The sequence below is a fragment of the Ananas comosus genome, unplaced genomic scaffold, assembly GCF_001540865.1.
Source record: "Ananas comosus cultivar F153 unplaced genomic scaffold, ASM154086v1, whole genome shotgun sequence".
NCBI classification, from domain to species: domain Eukaryota; kingdom Viridiplantae; phylum Streptophyta; class Magnoliopsida; order Poales; family Bromeliaceae; genus Ananas; species Ananas comosus.
Window position 1 is genome coordinate 62274 of NW_017893391.1, and position 19548 is coordinate 81821.

The 19548-nt window shown below is 41.9% G+C and overlaps 2 protein-coding genes across 7 annotated transcripts; both read right to left on the bottom strand.

Annotated features, from left to right (window-relative positions):
- Positions 1-8532: 8532 nt before the first annotated feature.
- Positions 8533-15050, bottom strand: LOC109705878. Its single transcript, XM_020226661.1, has 5 exons — positions 14057-15050; positions 13781-13884; positions 13495-13615; positions 11449-13396; positions 8533-8752 (listed from the first exon to the last, which is right to left on the bottom strand). The coding sequence occupies exons 1-5, from the start codon at positions 15048-15050 to the stop codon at positions 8533-8535; spliced, it is 3387 nt and encodes a 1128-aa protein (XP_020082250.1).
- Positions 15051-17310: 2260 nt separating this feature from the next.
- Positions 17311-19141, bottom strand: LOC109705876. 6 transcript variants are annotated; one of them, XM_020226656.1, is made up of 5 exons: positions 18899-19141; positions 18380-18749; positions 18226-18239; positions 18049-18055; positions 17311-17922 (listed from the first exon to the last, which is right to left on the bottom strand). In XM_020226656.1, the coding sequence occupies exons 2-5, from the start codon at positions 18505-18507 to the stop codon at positions 17433-17435; spliced, it is 639 nt and encodes a 212-aa protein (XP_020082245.1). In that variant the 5' UTR covers positions 18508-18749; positions 18899-19141; the 3' UTR covers positions 17311-17432. The 6 variants fall into 6 exon arrangements, 1 of the variants encoding a protein (XP_020082245.1); XR_002214955.1 differs by having other exon boundaries at positions 17311-17917; positions 18207-18239; positions 18380-19141; XR_002214954.1 differs by having other exon boundaries at positions 18207-18239; positions 18380-19141.
- Positions 19142-19548: the final 407 nt, after the last annotated feature.

Genomic DNA, 19548 nt, shown 5'->3' on the forward strand with positions numbered 1-19548 from the left:
CCGAGGTGCTGATCGCACTGGTGCAATCCGTTCGCAAATCTGACCGTCGGATCTACGGAGATCGCACGTTGATCGAGGAGAGGTCCGTGTTGGCAAAACGGTAATTTCGCAAAAGTCGCGATATTTTATGTACCGTTTCGCGTGAGATCGCACGTGGAGGAGTCTTCATGCATTTTACTCGTGCTGTGAGGGACTGAATTGCAAATTATCGAGTTTGGAGGGACTTTGACGCAATTTTTTGCCTTGCATATATCTTAATCTAGGGTTTTGCTTTAAGAAACCCTAACCCTAACCCATCCCCCGGCCAACCTAGCCTCCTAGCCGCCTCAGCTCTCTTCAGCCCACCTCGTGTTCATGCCCCGGCCGCTGGCAGGCTGCCCCGACCGCCGGAAAACCCTCCCCAGCCTTTCCCCTATTGCCCTCTCCCTCCACATTGCTATACCCTCGGCCGTGGAACCCGGGGGAACTTCAAACCATCCTTGGAACCCTTCTCCTGGCCGAGATGCCCCCTCCAGCACCGTCACCGGCCATTCCGGTCGCCTGCACACGCCGCCGGCGCCGCCCGAGCAAGTCGCAGCCAGCCCAGGGTCAGCCCAGGCCGAGCCGACTTCAGCTCGAGGCCCGCGTGTTGGAACCACCCCAGCTTGGTCGCCCCGACTCCCTCCGGCTTCCGGCGACATCCCGCTCGCCGCCCCGCCGTCCCGGAGCGGCCCCGAAGCCGCCCTAGCTCCTGGCGGCCAGCTGCGGTCACCCAGACCGAGATCGGGTGGGTTTGTGATCCGCGCACCGCCGACACTCCAGATCGGCCGCGCCGTCATCCCTCGATCTCCGGCGACCTCCGGCGTGCGTCCCCGGTCGTCCCCGTAGCCGCCGGCCGCCGGCCGAGCCTTTGCGGCCATCCCTGAACTCGTGCTGGCCGGGGCTGGGCCCGCACCGTTTCTGAGTGTCGCCGCCGCCCACCGTCGGGAGCCTCACCCTCCCCTCGACCTCCGGCGACGGGTCGTCGCCGTCCCGAGCTCCTCTGGCCGCCGCCTTGCCGCCGCGGACCAGTTGAACCCGAGAGCAAGCCGCAACTTGATCTCCTACGCTCCGCCACCGGCCGCCTCTCGCCGCCGGCCAGTAGGTCCCCCGGACTCCACCAACCGGCCGCACCCTTCCCCGGCCGGATCTTTCGCCGTCCGGCCGCCGGCGACGAGCCCTAGCTCCCACTGGTCCGGTAAGCATTGTTTATGTTGACAGCACTGTAGTTTAGAGTTCCTGTCACCTTTCTGGTGATCCGAGGATACTTTGACACTCCGGGAAGTGAGCACGATGATCTCAGATCCGTGCTGAACATCGTACTCACCTCCGACAGGGTCAACGATGCCCTAGTTAGCGAATTAGAGGCGATCTTAGCGCTGTGCGCGCTATTTCGCTGATTTCTGCGTCACTTGTGCGCATGCCACAGTGGCCGGTAGTGCTCCGAAAGGTGTGCACGGCCTCCGGCATGCCGAGACCTGTCAGCGGGTGTCTCGGCTCGATTGATTGACTGTTGGTTTGTGTCGACGGACCATAAAAGCGCTGAAATAACATAAAATAATGTGATTTCGAGCAAGTTTGTCTGTCATGGCTGCTGTTGGCAGCAGGTATAGGCTAAGGGTAACCTCTGGACTGATCGTCCAAGGCCCCAAGCCTTTGCAAGTGTCGGAAAGAGATTTTCGGCGCGTTTCTCGGCAAAATCCGCCGACGGAACGCGGGGGATCGGTTCGGATTCCCTTCGACAGTGGCTTCGTGGATGATTTGTAGGTCCTGACCTTGTATGGCTGTCACTCGCATCATTTTTGAGGGTTCAGGAAATGACGGCGCTGTGAGCGACGGTAGGCTTCGGTGCGGAATTAGACACTTTCGGGAACCCGGATGAAAACGATTATCCGACGATAATTGTTTCGACGGTGAGGAGTGGTGTTTGTGCCATGCTGCACGAATTACTCTATGTGTTTATGGCGCGGATGACTCGTAGCAACTGGCGGGACGTTTCGGGACAGTCGGTGCGTCCCGACGAGTCCCCAGGTACAATATTCGGGAAACTTCGGCCGATGGTTCGCGTAATCAGGTAATTGGGAAAGCCGATCTTCATGAAATTGTTTGTAGGGGTTTCGTGAATACGTGTGATTATTAGTTGATGGGAACTACAAGATACCTAAACCGGGGACACTCTTAAGATCCTGTCGACAATTCTTTGCGAGTCAGGAGAATAGACGCCGGACATCCTTACAGGGTTGGAGTTCTATCGACCGACGTCCGGTACAGGGCTGCAAGGCTTAGGTGATTGGTTTCTTCCCTTACTCGTTCTGGTTCGTTACTAATCGCATAGATATTGAGCCTTGCCCCTTGTATTATTCGTTATACTCATACTCGTTGTTTGCATGCTTGAGTACTTAATGAGTACGCAGTAGTTCTATCTACAATTGCGTATCTTAGTGACTAGTTGGTTGGTTGTGCAGTTCGCGGTAGCTTGAGCGGTGGGTTGTCGGTTTCTGTACTTCAATTTCGATGACATGACTTTGGATCGGTTCTCGGGTACATCGTTCGATGACCTTGAGGTGGCTTTACCTAAGGGTGAGGATAGTCGGTTAGCACCGCGGCAATGGATTATAGTTTACACAGTTCCATATTTGGTCATATTTGCTGACGCTAGTCAGTCAGGCTTCGTAGATCCTGTCGTTTGAATTGACTATGAGGTCGGGGGTACCCTGAGGGGTTGGATTGTCGGCTTGAGTGGCGCCGACGGTAATTCGGACGGGGTTCTTAGATTGTGATAGTACGTCTGGGTGACCTATTCGTCAGGTTCGGTCGGCCATATGTGTCTAGTTTACCTTTTAGGGTAGTCGAGGCTGCGTATACCTTTCGGTAGGATGTTGAGTTGTTTCCCTCTTAGTTGACCTGAGCTATGTCATTTCTTGTGGCTTCTACGATGTGTTGATGACCTATACGGTCGGTATGCCCAGAGGGACAGTGATTGTCGGCTGATTGCCGACGGTTGGCTATTGATCATATCCGTATTGATCGCCACAGCTCGAGTGCATTTCACGTACACCAGCGGGTTGATCCCCCGCAGGAGGGTGTTCTTTTCCGGAAAAGTGGTCGTACATCCGACCCGTGAGCCCAGCGGTGTTCTCTTTGTGCTAGGGTTACATGCCAGGTGTGAGCAGGTAGTGGCTTTTGCTTGAGGTCCTTAGACCGACACGGCGGTTTAGATTTGGTATTTTTGGACTTCTCGTCCGGTTGACGCATATAGCTATAGTAGCGGTTGTTGCATATATACTTCTAGTTCTTTCTTTACAGTTGTCTTACTACTATAGTTTTGATATCCTTGTATGCTTGCAGTTGTACCTTACAGTAGCGGTAGTTGTGCTTTCGTATATATATCTCATTCGTTCATGATCGTTGCTACTGTATTCCACTTACCCTCATACTATTGTTCATCTTCCTGATCCGGTGAGTACTCCTCGTCTTCTTCGGCTTGCGGTACCCACTGGGAGGGGAGACATGTTTACATGTTCTCACCTCCCCCACTATTTTTCAGGTATTGCAGGCATTGGGTTTTGGGACAAGACGTGAGGTACGTTCGTAGCAGTCGATAGAGCTTCCGACCCAGGTTATCGGCTTAGTTTTATCCCTACTATTCTGTTGTTATAGCTTAGTCAGTTTATATGGTTCAGTATTTTTATTACATTGGAATATGTGGACTTTCATGAATGTAATAAAAGGATTTCTGGATTTGGTAAGGTAAAAGGTTTTCTACCCCTCGTGGTAGCTTTTATAAAAGATAAAAGTTTTCGCGCATGGAACAGTTTTCAAAAGATTTTCGTGGACTTTTGTTTAAACATTGAATGTAAAACTACGGTGTGAATGGTGAATGTATTAATGTATAGTTATCTGTATATTTATTTAGTTGTGATTGTATACTGTTTGTACTTTTGTACTTGTGTGACGCCGTGCAAATACAGGGGAGACTCTGTCCGTGTGAACAGTGGATTCCCTGTATTTGTGGCGGATCTGGCATACTCTGGGGTCAGGTTTTCAAAAAAAAAATTTTAAATGCTTTTCCGCTGTGTTTCAAACAAAAAGGGGACCCCGGGGCGTGACAATGTGGTAATTAGTTTACCTCAATTGTCTTTTTCTTTTCTTTAGTTGCACAGTCCCTGCCATTGGTTGAGAAGTTCAGATATATAATATTACAGGTTTAATATATATTACACAAAAAATGCATGAAAATTTCACAATGTAAATATTTTTCAAATTAGTATATCATCATGACATTCCGAAGGTGTTGTACTGTCAGGACTCTCCTCTGCAGAGTCTTTGGTACTTTTGCGCAATTGTCTAGCTTTTCTTTTTGTGTCCAAACTAAGCATAAAAATTTTTGTGACTCGAAATGTTTGTGGTCCGAGACTTACTTTTCGAGAATCAGATGATATTTGAAAAATATAAGTCCGACCAAGAATATTCTTAATAGCAGACGGAAGAACAAATTTACTGGAATTACTGGCAGTTGCAAGTTGATGAGCAGGCAGACGAATTAGATCTTGTGCTGCTTTTCCAAAGATTGTGAAGTTTGTAGATCCAGTCCCATCATCAACAACAGCATTTAGTTTATACTCTAGGAAAAAAAAAGTAATATATATTATATATCTATATTATATATATATATATATATATATATATATATTAATATATTATATAAATATATATATATATATGTTAATTTCTCGATATTATGTGCAGTCAAATTTATCAGCATCAAACTTAACATATTCCAATTATTATACACACACTAGGCACAGTGAGGCTGGTCATTTTTCCGCATTGCCCACACCAAAAGTTATCGTCGTAATCTTTACGGGCTCCTTTACAGTCATAACATTGCATTTAGCACCATCCAAAATCTGTATTATCCGTCAGTAATTTGTGCCTTGCAGGTGTATGTTGTATTCTGGCATAAGAATCGATTTTTTTTTTAATATTTTTTGCAAAATTAAAAGATATAATGGAACACAAAAATAAAGAACACTGTATATTCCTTCTTGTAATTCAGACAGAATTAACTAAGCCAATTTCACCCAAGGTCTTATTTTGGACATTTGGTTCATGGCGGGTTAGAACTGGTTCTTACAGATTCAAATACTCTGGATGGTAAAATCTGGTGTTTGTCCTCTATAAAACGACAATATTGTTACTAACATTCAAAAATGGAGTATTTACACATAAACAAGTTTTGCTTAAATTACCTTGCACAAACTATACCGAAAAGTCTTTGACCTTCTTAGATATGTCCAAATAGTATTACATTCTTGATGCGGGAACCACATGTTGATATGTATTGATACGATCGTGTTTTCAGAATTGCAGAATCTTGTGCTTCCTATATGTTTATGTTATTTGAGCATACAACTATTTACAATTATAATATACGAAAAAATTGCTTAACCTCTGTAGTTCGTATATTCATACTCGACAAAACAACAATAAAATTGAACATTTTGTATCCACTTGTACGAATCTGATGTCCATCAAACTCTGGTATGCAAATTATCTCCATTAAATGTCAACAAGAAGTTTCATTCCTGAAATAGATTCGATAGTAATGTTTACTATAGTAATATCTGAAATAATCAACATTTACTAATATTTAATTGAACACTTAACTCCAAATTTCAATTTTCCTTAAATTCCTCGATAGCAGTTCGTTCCTGTCGCAACATTGTATACGGTAACTGCGCCTGTGATGCGACAATAATTTCCAAGAAGATCTGTGGAATAGAAAAAAATCACAGAAATGTACGTATTACATATATATTTTTTGTGTTTGCTAAAGGAACTCTAAAATAAATGAACCAATTCAACATTGCAATACCTTAAGGCAACCATCAGATGTGTTTTCTATTTTTATATAAAAAACTGAGAAGTCAAAAACTAAAAAAAGGAATTTGGCAGCAATACCTCTTTTTTCAACAAAGCGTGCATTTACTAATCTGGACTGTGGTATTTGCATCATAGAACTGTTTGTAACTGTTCCTGCTGGGTAGAAAAATTAAAAATTTTCAAATGATATATGCACTGCTTCAGCAAGTAGTGCTCTGAAAGTATCTGGCATCATATTTGGCGAATTGTTGCCTGCATTTGCATATCCCAACAGAGAAATTTTTCATTTAGAATACTATATAAAAAAATATGTTTTTTGTATTGCATAAGAAAAAGAAAATGCTGCGCCAATACTCTTCATCTATAAGAAAGACAATCTCTAGCTCAAAATATCTTCTTAAGCTGTGGCATCGTTGATTCGCAATTCTACTCGATCCTGACTTTGGATTTTCGCATGCTGTTGTGACCGTGTCAGTTCTTTATAGCTATATATCCCATCTTTTTATTATCTGTTAATTGACAACGATAATAATGAGCAAATACGAACGATGCAATTATGATTAAAAGTGATGAGAAAATATCGGAGAAATTTCCTGAGACTTTGTTATGAACGAAAGTTCCACACTACGTAAAAAGAGCAAAACCTCTTTACGAAGTAAGATCATCAAATTTCTGTATACACAATATGGCGAGTATATCCTGCGGGTTCATCATCTTATTTTCTATTAGGATTGCAGGCCTTCGCGTGAGGTAACGCGAGAAACTGCAACATAGGTGACCATGCGAGAATACCAAGTCTCGGAAGATAAAGCCAACTCGTTGTAATGTCTGACCTTGACTTTTGTTGATTGTCATAGCATAAACACAGTCGAATAGGAAATTGCCTCCTTTTAAGAATAAAAGGCACTTTGTTTCTGTAACATGCATCAAATGCGGGGATATAAATTTCTTACCAGCAAATTTCCCTGTAAAAATTTCCGCTTCAATTACTCGCGAGCTAACTGAGTAACTATCAATCGAGTACCGTTGCACAGTCCCGAACTTTGGCTTATATTGCGTAAAAGCATTATAGGACTTCCTTATTTCAATACTAATTCGTGTGGGCGGCACACATTAAACTTCAAAGAATTTAACAAATCAACAGGATAGAGATATCAGTTTCTTCACATTTTGCCGACGAACCAACAATTGAGTCTGAGCTCAAATATACTTTTTTCTCCAGGAATCATGACAATATGTATGTTTTGATGTTATCAGCTATCTCATTTATGGTGGATGATAGCTCCGTCTCTTAAGTACGAAGATTTATTAAAATTATTGCATCAAGCACATCGTATACAGATGACCACGATATCTTTGAACACCATCTCCAGTACATCTGATGAGTTAATCATTCGTATTTTAATCCAGTAGCCTGTTCTTCAGATGGAAGTTTAATAGCATCTAAATTTTCATCACCAAATCAAGTATCCATTTTTGTAAGGACTGAGATTTTTGCAGTGTAGCTAAACTCTCAGTTGACGATGTTTTGTGTGTAATTAATTACAAAAGCACTCGTCAAGGTTTCGGGTCGCGAAACGAGTTAAAAACGAATTCTAACAGCGATTTCCAAGTTTCACTTAAAGTGAATAGTAACTCGATTTCCGGAGAAGCCGCGGTGAGAAGTTGCTTCTGGCTCGTACGGACTCCGTTCATAGCAGTCCATAGCTCGTTTCGACGGCGTCAGCTGTTCTGGAACAATGGCGGCTGACGGATTTTGAGTTTGACGCACCGCAGGATGTTCGAGAAAATCGAAAATATATGTTTTATATGTATTTTTGTGTGTTTCTTTCGATTGGAACGAAGGTTGGATTTTGTCGTGAATCGTGGTCGATCGAGCCGAAACGAATCGTAGCTTTGTTGTCTCCGTCGTGCTGATCGGCACTGTGGCGATCCGTTTCGCACATCTGACGGACGATCTGCGGAGATCACGTGTTGATCAAGGAGAGGTCGGTGTTAGCAAAACAGTATTTTTCCGCGAAAGTCGCGATATTTGATGTACCGTTTCGCGTGGGATCGCACGTGGAGGGTGTTCTGGGCGTTTTACACCACTGTGAAGGACTCAGTTAAATTACTGAGGTTGGTGTCTTATTTGCAAAGTTGCACCTTGGTATTTATAGCTCCTAGGGTTTTTGTTCCCACTAACCCTAACCCTAGCCAGCCCCCAGCTACGCTAGTCGCCCTGCTCCTTCACTTGCTCGCCCGCCACTAACGCGCCACCCCGCCGCGCCGCCTGAGCCCCGGCCTGCCGCGAGCACCCACCCACTCTTCTTTCCATCCTCTCTCTATTTCCCTCGGGTTAGAGCCTGGCCGAGGCTGCAGTGCCTCTGGTCCGTAGCCGGGTCGTCCGACCGTCGTCGAGTCTCCCCGCGGCCACCGCCGCCCCGAGTCGCCGGAGCGCCGCGCGGCCGCTCCAGCCGCCTGCAGCTTCCCAGACCGAGAGGCGAGGCAAGCTTGCAGCCCTTCCCTCGCGCCGCGCCGCTCGGGCCGCCACCAAGATATCGCACCGACCTCCTGCAACCTCCTCCGCCGTCCCCGGACCGCGCCCGCGCCGCCGTGGCGCGCCATTGCCTGTTGAATCCCGTGCGCCTAGCCGTGGCGGCTTGGTTGTTCCACAGCTGCCAGCCGCCGCGCTTCAGTCGCCAACTGAGGTGACCGCTCACTCTTCACCTCACCCCCGCACCCGTTCCTGGCCGCCGCGCACGCACACGTGCCGCCGAGCCGGCCGGAGCAAGCTTGCTCCGGCAAGCCCGAAATAGGCTTATTTTGGACGGGTTTGTGTTCTGAGCTTCCGCGAGTCTCCCGATATCTACAGAAGGGAGCACGATGATCGTAGCAAATTGCTGATCATCGTGTCACCTTAATTCTGCCGGGGAGACTCTGTTCGCTGTTTCGCGGTGTCGACGCTGTCGAGCCTGTTCGGCTCTGTTTTGGGTTTGCGCACGCTTATCGGCGATCCGAGTTGTCCTGATGCCTCCGGAGGTGAGCACGGTGATCGTTGGTCAGTGCTGATCACAGTGCTCACCTCCACTTTGGATCAGAAGTGTCGCGTTAGCCCTGTTTGGCGCGATCTTCCCCTACTGCGCGCTGTTCGCTTGAACCTTCGGGTTGCTCCCGGCACTCCCACAGCGAGCCGTTGTGCTCCGGATTGTGAGGCATGGCCTCCGCCCAGTCGAGACCTGTCAGTGATGTGTCTCCAGACCTTGGAGTCCTCGTTTACGTGAACGAACCACTTGATCGCTCATTTACATGAAATAATAGGATTTTATGTAAATTGGGGTCTTTTATGCATTGTGCTGCCTTGTGCTACTGTGGGTATGTGTATGAGTGTGTTTGACCTCTGGACTGGTTGTCCTGACCCGATAGTCTTTGCGGAAATCGAAAAGTCGATTCCGGCAGCTTTTTCGGCGAAATTCGCCGAAGAACGGATTTTTGGTTCGGATTTCTTCAACGTGGTTGGTTATCCTGTAAATTGTCACTGAGCCTTGTTGGCTGGTCCATCATCATTTTGTGGGTTCGATGATGATGGGTGAGCGACGGTGGGTTGGTGTCGAAATCGACACTTCCGGAACCCGGATTCGTACAATTATCCGATAGTAATGGTGTAGTTGCGCTATCTTGTATTTGCTGCCAAAACATCCAATTGGAGTGTTTTGGGGCAGCAGGTGACTCGTGACACGAGTCGGAGAGTTTCGGGGCACTTAGTGGTCCCGACGGCGTCCGGTGTGGTTTTCCGGACTTCCGGTGAGTTACGGGGATCGGTTTTGGTAACCGATTTGGAGATCTTGTGTGGGGTTGTGAGTCTCGTGCTTTGGGTTAGTGGATTGGATACTGACTTGGTGGATCTTCTTAGGTCCGGTCGATCTGTGCGTACCCAGTGTTTCCGACGCGACAGTGACAGGTGGGTGCTTCGAGCTGGTAGTCGGTGAGAGCGTTTCACCCCCTTCTCCTGTTTTTTCTATTCTCGTATTTTAGTCTCTACATTCATTGTTTGGCTTATCTTTCGTATATGTACCTCTTTGATTGCATTTGGCTAGTAGTTGATAGACATGTAGAGCATGGATGATTTGTATTTCAGTATCTCTGTGGACCTTGGGTCCAAGCAACACATCGATTCTTGTTATGTGTTTTGATCTGGTTATGCGAGGTTCGGCGTTGTACGCCCTAGCTTCTATTTCAGTTTGGCATTGTACGCCTCGTTGTTGGCTTCGGCCTAGGCACTGGCTTTAGCCGGTTTGTTTTGTTTGAGCATACCAGCATGACTTAGTCACGGCACTTGGGGGTATTCATGACACCGATCGGTTTGGCCACTGATGCGAGGTGTACTTATCCGATGGGTCGTCTCTGCGGGGCGGATGATCAGGTCGTGCAGTTAGTGACAGGCAGCGCTTGAGGTTCTGCGACCAATACAGCAGGCACAGATTGGGTACAGTTTCTATTCAGTACTTTGGGCATTCTTTGCATTGTTATCTATACAGTAGCAGGTTTGTTTATTGCCTTCTTATTTATCTGTTGTAGCTACTGTAGACTTTTCATATCAGCATATATATATACTCGTTTATCTATCTCCTTTGGTTTTCGTGATTACGACTTGCCTTCGTGGCTCTGTCGTACCACTGAGAAAACCATGGTTGCGGTTTCTCACCCCCTTTTCCCCCCCAGGTGACATAGACGAGGAGTTGGATTTTGGGCTCGACGAGAGGACGACTAGCTAGTATGGTATAGCGATCGCCACCCTCGTGTATTTCTTTCCGCCTTTAGTAGTCATTTAATAATAATTTTTATTTAGCTGATTTTTTATGATTGTTTGAATGTGGTGATCTGGTTTTGGTAGATCTGTGGATGCTTTCGTTATTATGCATGTGAACTGAGATTTTGGATTTGGATGTTGATTCTATGGATATCGATTTTCTTGTATCATATCGTGGTTTTCTACCCCTCAAGGTAGCTGCTTTTCAAAAACAAAGTTTCCTTGTGGGAAACAGTTTTAAAAAAGGTTTTCAAATGGTTTTGTTTGATGAATGAATTAGAGTTCAAAAATAAAAGCTTCTGTGTGGGGAGCACTTTTAAATAGGATGGTTGTTATATTGTGCATTGAATCATCCCCAGCGCCTAGGATGCTTAGAGGCATGCATCATTCTAAGGATTGTTAGCTGTATGGAAATGCATATCATGCTTTGGTTGTTGATTGGTAAATGTAGGTTGTGGTTGAGATCCTGTTGTATCCGTTGGTACGCCGTGCAAATACAAAGGAGACTCTGCCCGAGTGGACAGAGGAACTTTGTATTTGTGGCGGGTCTGTACGTCACGTGGGCCAGGTTAAAAAAAAAAAAAAAATGGCACGCTTTCCGCAACTCTGTTTTCAAAAGGCTTTTAAAATCGGCCCCGGGGCGTGACAATTTTGCAAATTCCTCAAATTTTTCTTTCGATTCACAATTTTCCGAGTAGTTATACAACCTCATATTCTTTGTTAGTCGAAAAACTGTACAATTCGACCACATATACGATTTCGTGATCGATGCATTTACAATATCTTGTCTCTTTCCACCAACAATAACAGGTAGAATTTGTCTGAAATGGCCTCCAAGTACAACAGTTTTACCTCCAAAAACGTTTTCTGGAATTGTTTCCTCAGTGCATAAAATATCTCTCAATGATCTGTCTAAAGCTTCGAAGCAATTCCTATGGTTCATTGGTGCCTCATCCCATATAATTAAACTTGTAGACTGAATCAATCTTGCAAGTTGTGTCCCCTTTTTTATTTCGCATGTTGAGAAGTCATCAAGTTTAATAGGTATCTTAAATCGTGAGTGAGCCGTGCGACCTCCTGGAAGCAGTAACGATGCAATTCCTGATGAAGCTACGGCCAATACTATTTTTCCCTTTGAACGCAGCCTGGCAATTTTTGTTTGCCAAAGGTAGGTTTTTCCTGTGCCACCATGACCGTATACAAAAAATATACCCCCTTTGTTTTCGTAAACAGAGCTTACTACAGCACAATAAATAGTTAATTGTTCCTCATTTAAACCACTAAATAATTTTGAATGCTCCAACCTGAGAGCATCAACATCATATTCTGTTTCCTCTCGCAATAACCTGTTGTCCATATCTTCTGGGAGTATTTTGCTAGGAACCGGTAATTTAAACTGGCTGAGTGAACTACTGTTTTTATTGAATAGGAGTTCCAACTCAAATAAGACATAATTCTGCAAATCTTGTCGAGGCATTTTTAGATTACGAATACCCAACATTTCCTCCAATCTATATAGAATATCATCCGACATTAATTCCCAATAATCATCCCACAATTTTTTAGGATCCCCAACTTCACAGTACATAACCAATGTAACAAAAAGTTGCCTTAAATTAAAAGGAGAGGACCAATGTGATGCTTCCTCCAATGCACTGCGCCATTCGAGATCATCGCCAAGCAAACCAAGAGCATCACATGCAGCTCGAAATGTTTCATACACAATTCCATTAATAGTTTTGATCTCGTGATAATATCGTGGCCCTTTTACTTTATTTAAGAGCATTCTCAAAAAATAAAGTTCGCCAGAATTGGGACGAACATAAATAACCCTTCCTATACGATTCCCTTTTTTACGGCGTGTCCAAACTTTAGAATCCTGATGCCATACCCATTTAGTAGGAAATTCTTCATAAGTTAATTCACGCGCATCATCGTACATTCGATTGGCTGCCATCCACTCAGTAAACATCGTTTTCTCAATGTTATATCGACATAGAACATCTGATAGGTCCTGGCTCCCGTGGTATACTATGTTATGCATCAGCGGCATGTGAACAGTCAAGCGTTCAACCGTAGGATCCCTACAATGTATGTCAAATTGAAACAATCTCCAAACAGATTCATACGCTGATAAATATCTGCAATCTAAATATTTCTTAATCTCATCGACTTCTTTGAATTGCCGAACTGAACGCACATCACCAGGCAACCAATTGTCCTCAATTACCGCTCTTGTTCTATCTGGTCCTTTGTTTACATATTTGAATAAATATTTAATAAGTCTCGTCTTGTTACACCACTCAACATTTATATGAGCTTGATACTTGACTATTAGTCTTAGGTTGTGTGGCACAACAAATCTGTTGTCAAGATTAATACCATTTTTCGTAACATATCTGCCATCATCTCTTCTTCTGTAAATAGCAAATCCGTTTTCATCCATCAGTGTCTCTGTTCTAAACTCTTTTGGAAAATGTTTGGAACACCAACCTTTAGCCATACAGGGTGCTTTCGAATTTGCCAAGCCACATGGACCATGGATCATGAATTTCGAAACAGTTTCATATCTAATACGATCAATATTTTTATTGGGTATTTCAGCCGAAATAATAGAATTTATTTCTGAACTGCTTGGAAACTTGTGATTTGCATGTAGCCAGACCAAAATATGAACATGAGGAAGACCTCTTTTCTGGAATTCTATAGTATACAAATAAAAAAAAAAAAATGGTACAAATTAGCAGAGACAAAATTTGTCTAAAAATTTGGAAACATATATACATAGGAAATAAACATACCAGCAACAATTTTCCCAAAGTATGTTCCATTTTTTATATCCGCCATTAATGCTTCAAGTTTCATTTTGAAAACTCTGCTAACAATGTCAGGCCGATCTTCTGCTTTTTGCTCGGGAATAAACTGCAAAGCATTTTGTATTTCTAACTACTGCGGGTTGCAAGTAAATGTGATGAATAAATCAGGATGTCCACACTGCCTACAAATAGCAATAGCATCCTGATAGTTTTGTATCATGTATCGTGGCCCTGCAGTAAAGCTAGATGGTAAAATTATTTTTTTGCCAACAGCATCACCATCAACATCACCAGCAACAATAGCATCTTTGATACCTTTGTAGAGTTCGACTCGTAAATCTGATTGATTCCTTCTAATGTAATCAATCCGTTCTTCTTCAACACACGAAAAAGCATCAACAATATATTGCTGGAAAAGCTTTCCTCCACTAATTAAGGTTTTTCCTTCTTGTAATCTATTTTGTATTCTATAAGCATAAAATTCGCGCATTGTGATATTTTTTTCTACTGCCAATTTTTCTGCGAGATGATCCATTATATTCTATACCTATTCTAAAACCATCTTCACCATATGGAAATAGAATAGGATATTGCATAGCCATAAAAGAAGGATGCAGCTCACTGATACATTTCAGACCATCTGTTTTATGTTCAACTACAATATCTCTATGTCGATCAGCAACACCTAAATCACCAACTATTAATCCAGCAATTTCAGAACACGACGGAGGATTATACTGTGGTCTATTTTCTGCACGATCGCCAATTAATCTCAAAGAAATAGGTAGGTAATCATCTATTCTGAAACGATCTCTTACCATTCTAAATGCTTTCACTATTTCATTCACACAATCAAACATTTCTAGAAGAGACCGAACAATATTTCTATTAATATTCTTAATCTCATCAGAACTGTTGAAGGCTCGCATTCTGTTATCAATTTCATTTTCGATATCATAAATGTATAACTGAGCAAATTTAGGCCGCTGACCGTTAGTAGGAAGAAGTGACCCCATTCTGTGGTAGTTCTGTCCACTAATTTTGAAAACATATGGACCCGGTTTTTTATTTACTTCATTGTCGACTTTTGCACCTATTGATGTAAACGCAAACATTGAATTGTACGTGCGAATATTCTTGCGGAAATTTACAGATTCTTGAGAACCTTTATACTGCAACAAATTGGCAAGGAACTGAGGCGGCGGATGCAACAACTCCAATGTGATTTTACCTTCTTGACAACACATCGAAAATATGGGTTTTTTCCCATTTCGGTATTTGGCAATTCTTTCCGCATACCAAAATAAAGCCCCGCAATATTGGCACATGTATTCTGGCAATCCAAGATTTAACTGTTCTTCGTGATACTGAATAGTCGTTGATGTCCCAGCAGAAGCAATACGATAACAAATAGAGTTACTGTTTTCTGGTGCGTTAACCTCACAGACTCGTTTTCTTTTTCTCAAGTATTTTTTCCTCCGATGATCAAGAATACTTTTACGAAACTTTCTATTTTGTTTACACTGCAACTTATACTCCATCCAACTCTAAAGAGTAGTACCAGCTAACAGAAATAATACCAGAAACATGTCTCAATATGTGAAAAAAATTGTACAGCACCAAATTTATAAATATATTCACAAAATACGCAAACCACTTCTTTAAGCATACACACTATGCCACAATTTCGAAAAGCAACATGAAAAGAGTAGGTAGTATAGCGATATTACAGAATAAGAGTAAACAATACAAAAGGGATAGTATACTTACATGTCAAAAATAATCTCTTTCAATGGCCCAAAATGCAGCAAAATATATACGCACTAAGCGCAAAATATATATTTCCAGCAAAATGACCTGCCAATATAAATAGAAATTTTTAGGAAATTGTACAAATATATCATGTCCTACTTCGTAAAATCTATAAGCCACATAATTATTATGCTAAAAAAACCTACTATATAATAGTACTACTATTTGCATTATACTACAACAGTAATTTAGGTATTTTATTTCGGTAACTAATGAATTGGGTTTGTAGCTTAAGTGCAGATTTTACAGTTTTCTTGTTTTAAACTATCAGATTATCAATTAATATTTTCAAATAGGTCTTCTCTTCATTTTCTATAATATATAAATATAATATACATGTTTATTTTGTTTTTTTTTTCCATAACAATTTTAATGTATAAAATTATATGTTTTATTTTATCATTCCCAAAAAACTATAATACAACTATTAATTCAAGAATAAGATAAACAGGAACAGTTAAACGTTGTAAATTATTCTGATATATTATCAAAAAAAGTATTATAGTAAAATAGGTGACCAATCCACAACGTATTTTCTCTAAAAATAAAATTTTTTCGTATTTTTTCTTTAAAGCATAATAATTGTAAAAAAGTTGTTGTTTTTTTATTTTAAGACAGAATCAAAATATGACGCCGTTATTAAAATGGCTCATTTGGTTTCCAATTAATACGGTGTTGCACAAATTTTGCAATTTATGCCATCCTTCAGACATTAGTATCAACTGTCATCATTACCGGCATCGAATCCACATATTATTGACAATATCAAGCATCGAGTTCATATAAATTTTATTGAATGTAGGCTATAAAAATTTCCCTGAACAGCAATTTTGACTAATTAAGTGTTCATATTTCTCAAAATTGATTCAGATAAAACAAATGTTGCAATTAAGTTCCACATTATTGAGAAATCAAAAATTTGCAACTGAATTATTAGAATTTAAAACCAAAATATATAATTTCACCCAAAAGACTTTATTTTTATATCGTAGTATCCGATCCAATATATAACAGATACAGAAGAAAAAAACTACATATTACGCTCTTCTCATGCATTTTTATTCCAAAGTAACCTCACTTTTCCCACAATACACATAAAACCAACTGAATAGTACCAGTACTGTAAATAGCTCCACCAAACAGTAACAACGAACAAAACAGTAAATCAATACATAATTTCTACGTAACAATCATTTAGTTATAGCTCAACTGGCAATAACAGTAACAAATATAAGCCATGCCCATATTAAATAAGTTTTTTTTCACCACAGCCTCTATTTACAAATTACAATACAAAAATATTCTACTTTTAAAAACTGACTTACTGCCTTAGTTGTCTTAATTCCCCATTCACATTTTTTCGTAAAAGCATTACTATATATACATCAAAACATTATCACACAAATATTATCCTTTATTTGTCTAAGGATTCAAATTTTAAAAACCTAAAATAAAAAGGCCCAAAAACCCTAAGAAATTACACTCCTATTTATCTTTTTAAGTTAAAACACCAATTGATAAGCACGTAAACTCTTTTATTACAAATAGATAGTCAAAGACGAAGGATTGCTTGGTAACCTTATTCACCTATTTGCATCATTCTATAAGTTTTTTCATAAGGTGCAATACTCTGTACGCTGATGCTAAATATCATTAGTACCTCATTACTAAACAAAGAACAAACATCCAAAAAGTAAAAGGCGTACACATATGTTAGATCAACAAAGCTTTTCCAATCGAGTACAAAAACTCCTCCCTAAGAAACATTGCAGCAATTGTTGAGGAGACAACCCACAAAAGACTAGAGAAAACTACATAGGCAGGCCTATATCCATGCATACAAGCAGGGCCTAAAAGAAAAAAGGACAATAGAAATGGCGCAGGAAAAGTAGAACACGCCAAAAGGAAAACAGCAAGGCCTATATCCATACAAGTAGGGGCTTAACAGTAAGGGAAAAACAACCAAAAACGATGCAGAAAAGGAAAGAGACCCAAAAAGAAAGTCCAGTTCAAGAGCCTCCGTCACTTCCCATAATATCCGGTGGTGCTGCAGGATCTTCATCGAGTAGGCCCGCACTATTAGCTCGATCATCTCCACCAGTTTAGGACGCTTAAGAACCGAACAATATTTTTCTAAATTCTCGGCCATTTTCTTTCCGCGCCGCAACTAAGTGTTCTTTCTCAGTAAATAAGTTATTATAGTAATCTTTTAATAGCCCGTAATTGCTCTTCAAGCGCTTATATTTAGCATGTAGAGCAATGTGATCTGTAGAAACACGCTCATATAAATTCTCAAAAAACTTTCGATCCTCATAATTACTATCATGCACCTCAAACATAAATTCATCACGTAACTTCGCAATAATACGACGCGCAGCATCCTCCTCTGCCTCATCGACAGTAGAAGAAGCCGCACCCCAACATCGAATAGCTTCAGTAATTGAATTTCCCCTAGAGATCTCAACCTCTCCATAGACACTAAACAATCCCTCATCGTCGACAGGAACGCCATAAATCGGCACTGCCATAGAAAACCGATGGCAAACGTCGCGCAACAATTCCCGATAATTAATTTTGAAAACTACAGCTGCCATCACTGTCCTGATAAACAATTACGCAATAAGGTCAACAAATCATAAGGCGAACGTAGGGAACAAACATGTTTCGAGAAAAATTTGCATGCAGCACACCACTAGGAAAAAAAACATGGGCGACAAAATCCATTACCTAATCACTACAGCAACATACTCCGTCGATGATTCCACCATATTACCGCCAGCAACATCATGCAAGAAAAAATAGCAGCAGAATGGAAAAGATCAGACTCAGTAAGGGCAAAAAAACTTGGGAACAAAGAGAAAAAGGGGTAAAAAAATTATGAGCACCAAAGCTATAACCCACTACCGCAGAGATCACTCCTAATAATTATCCCGCCATCGCACAAGCATTAAGCGTGGTAAGCAAACCCGCATGCACAAAGAAAGGAAATATAATCAGCTCAAGAGGAAGCAGAGATAGATGTTAATATATAACCACTTCAGGTTTTCAGGGTTTCTACCCAACACACAGCAAACCCCAGCGTCGACTTGCAAGGTCCAAACACCAGAACTCAATAAAGCTAGAGCGCAAAAGCAGAGGACGTAGAAATAGTGAAGCAAAAGAGGAGTAAAAACCCCAGTAGGTCATCGGTATTTATAGGCAACAAAGCAGAAAGAATGCAATCAAACTTGCCGAGGGGAATACCTGCACGTAGCCCAACTATAGATCCCATCATGCAAAACCGAGCGCCATGTCGCAAGGACGGCTGCACTCATTACAACAAAAGGAAGCATGAAAGCAAAAGGACAGAGCATTACCCGGCATCCATGCCGGAAAGGAGGAGGCGAAGTTACCGAAACCCGATTCCCATACTGAAAGTACGGGCACGTCTATCGGCGGAAAAGGGTCCCTCGTCGCTGGAGCAGTACCGGGCATAGAGGTAACAGGGCAAACCATTAATGAGGAAGGAAAAGGGGAGCGGGAATAATACACCGCCGCCATACCGGAGAGGGAAAGGGGAAGGCAGCGAAGGGAATACCCGCAGGACACCAAACCATTTACCGTACCGCAGCCCGCCAGCGCCATGCCGTATGCACGGCTCCGCCAATCGGAAAAAGCGAACCATTGTCGCCAGCCAGGATAGATCATTCATGAGGGGGAAAAAGAAAAGGGGAAGAAGACACTGCCGCCATGTCGAACGGAGGTACGAGAAGAGCCAGCTGCCATGCCGATCACAAATATCGAAGCGCCCGCGGAGAAGAACACGAAGCATCAGCCTTCAACTTTTTTTCCCTTTTTTTTAAAAAGCATGTGACCCACCTTTATTAGGACTTCTTGCACTCTTTGTCCCTTTTCCTAGTGATGAGACTACACGTTATTGTTCTCGAAACCCATGCCACAATTTTTTTTTTTTATTCCAAATCCATCCTCTGTTTTTTAAGATTCAAATTTTACATCAATTTTGAAATATTATTTAAGGAATTTTTGTAACTTTTAATTCTTAAATTATTTTCTAACTTGGACAAACAGTATACATATATATTTATCTACTCATATTTAGTTATAGAAAAAGCACAGTACATATATACACTGTTAAAAATTTACGGGGAAATTTTTCTTTTATACACTCCTCTGACAAACAATAAACACCAATTATTAAAGACTAATTATTTTGGACTTTTTCAACCG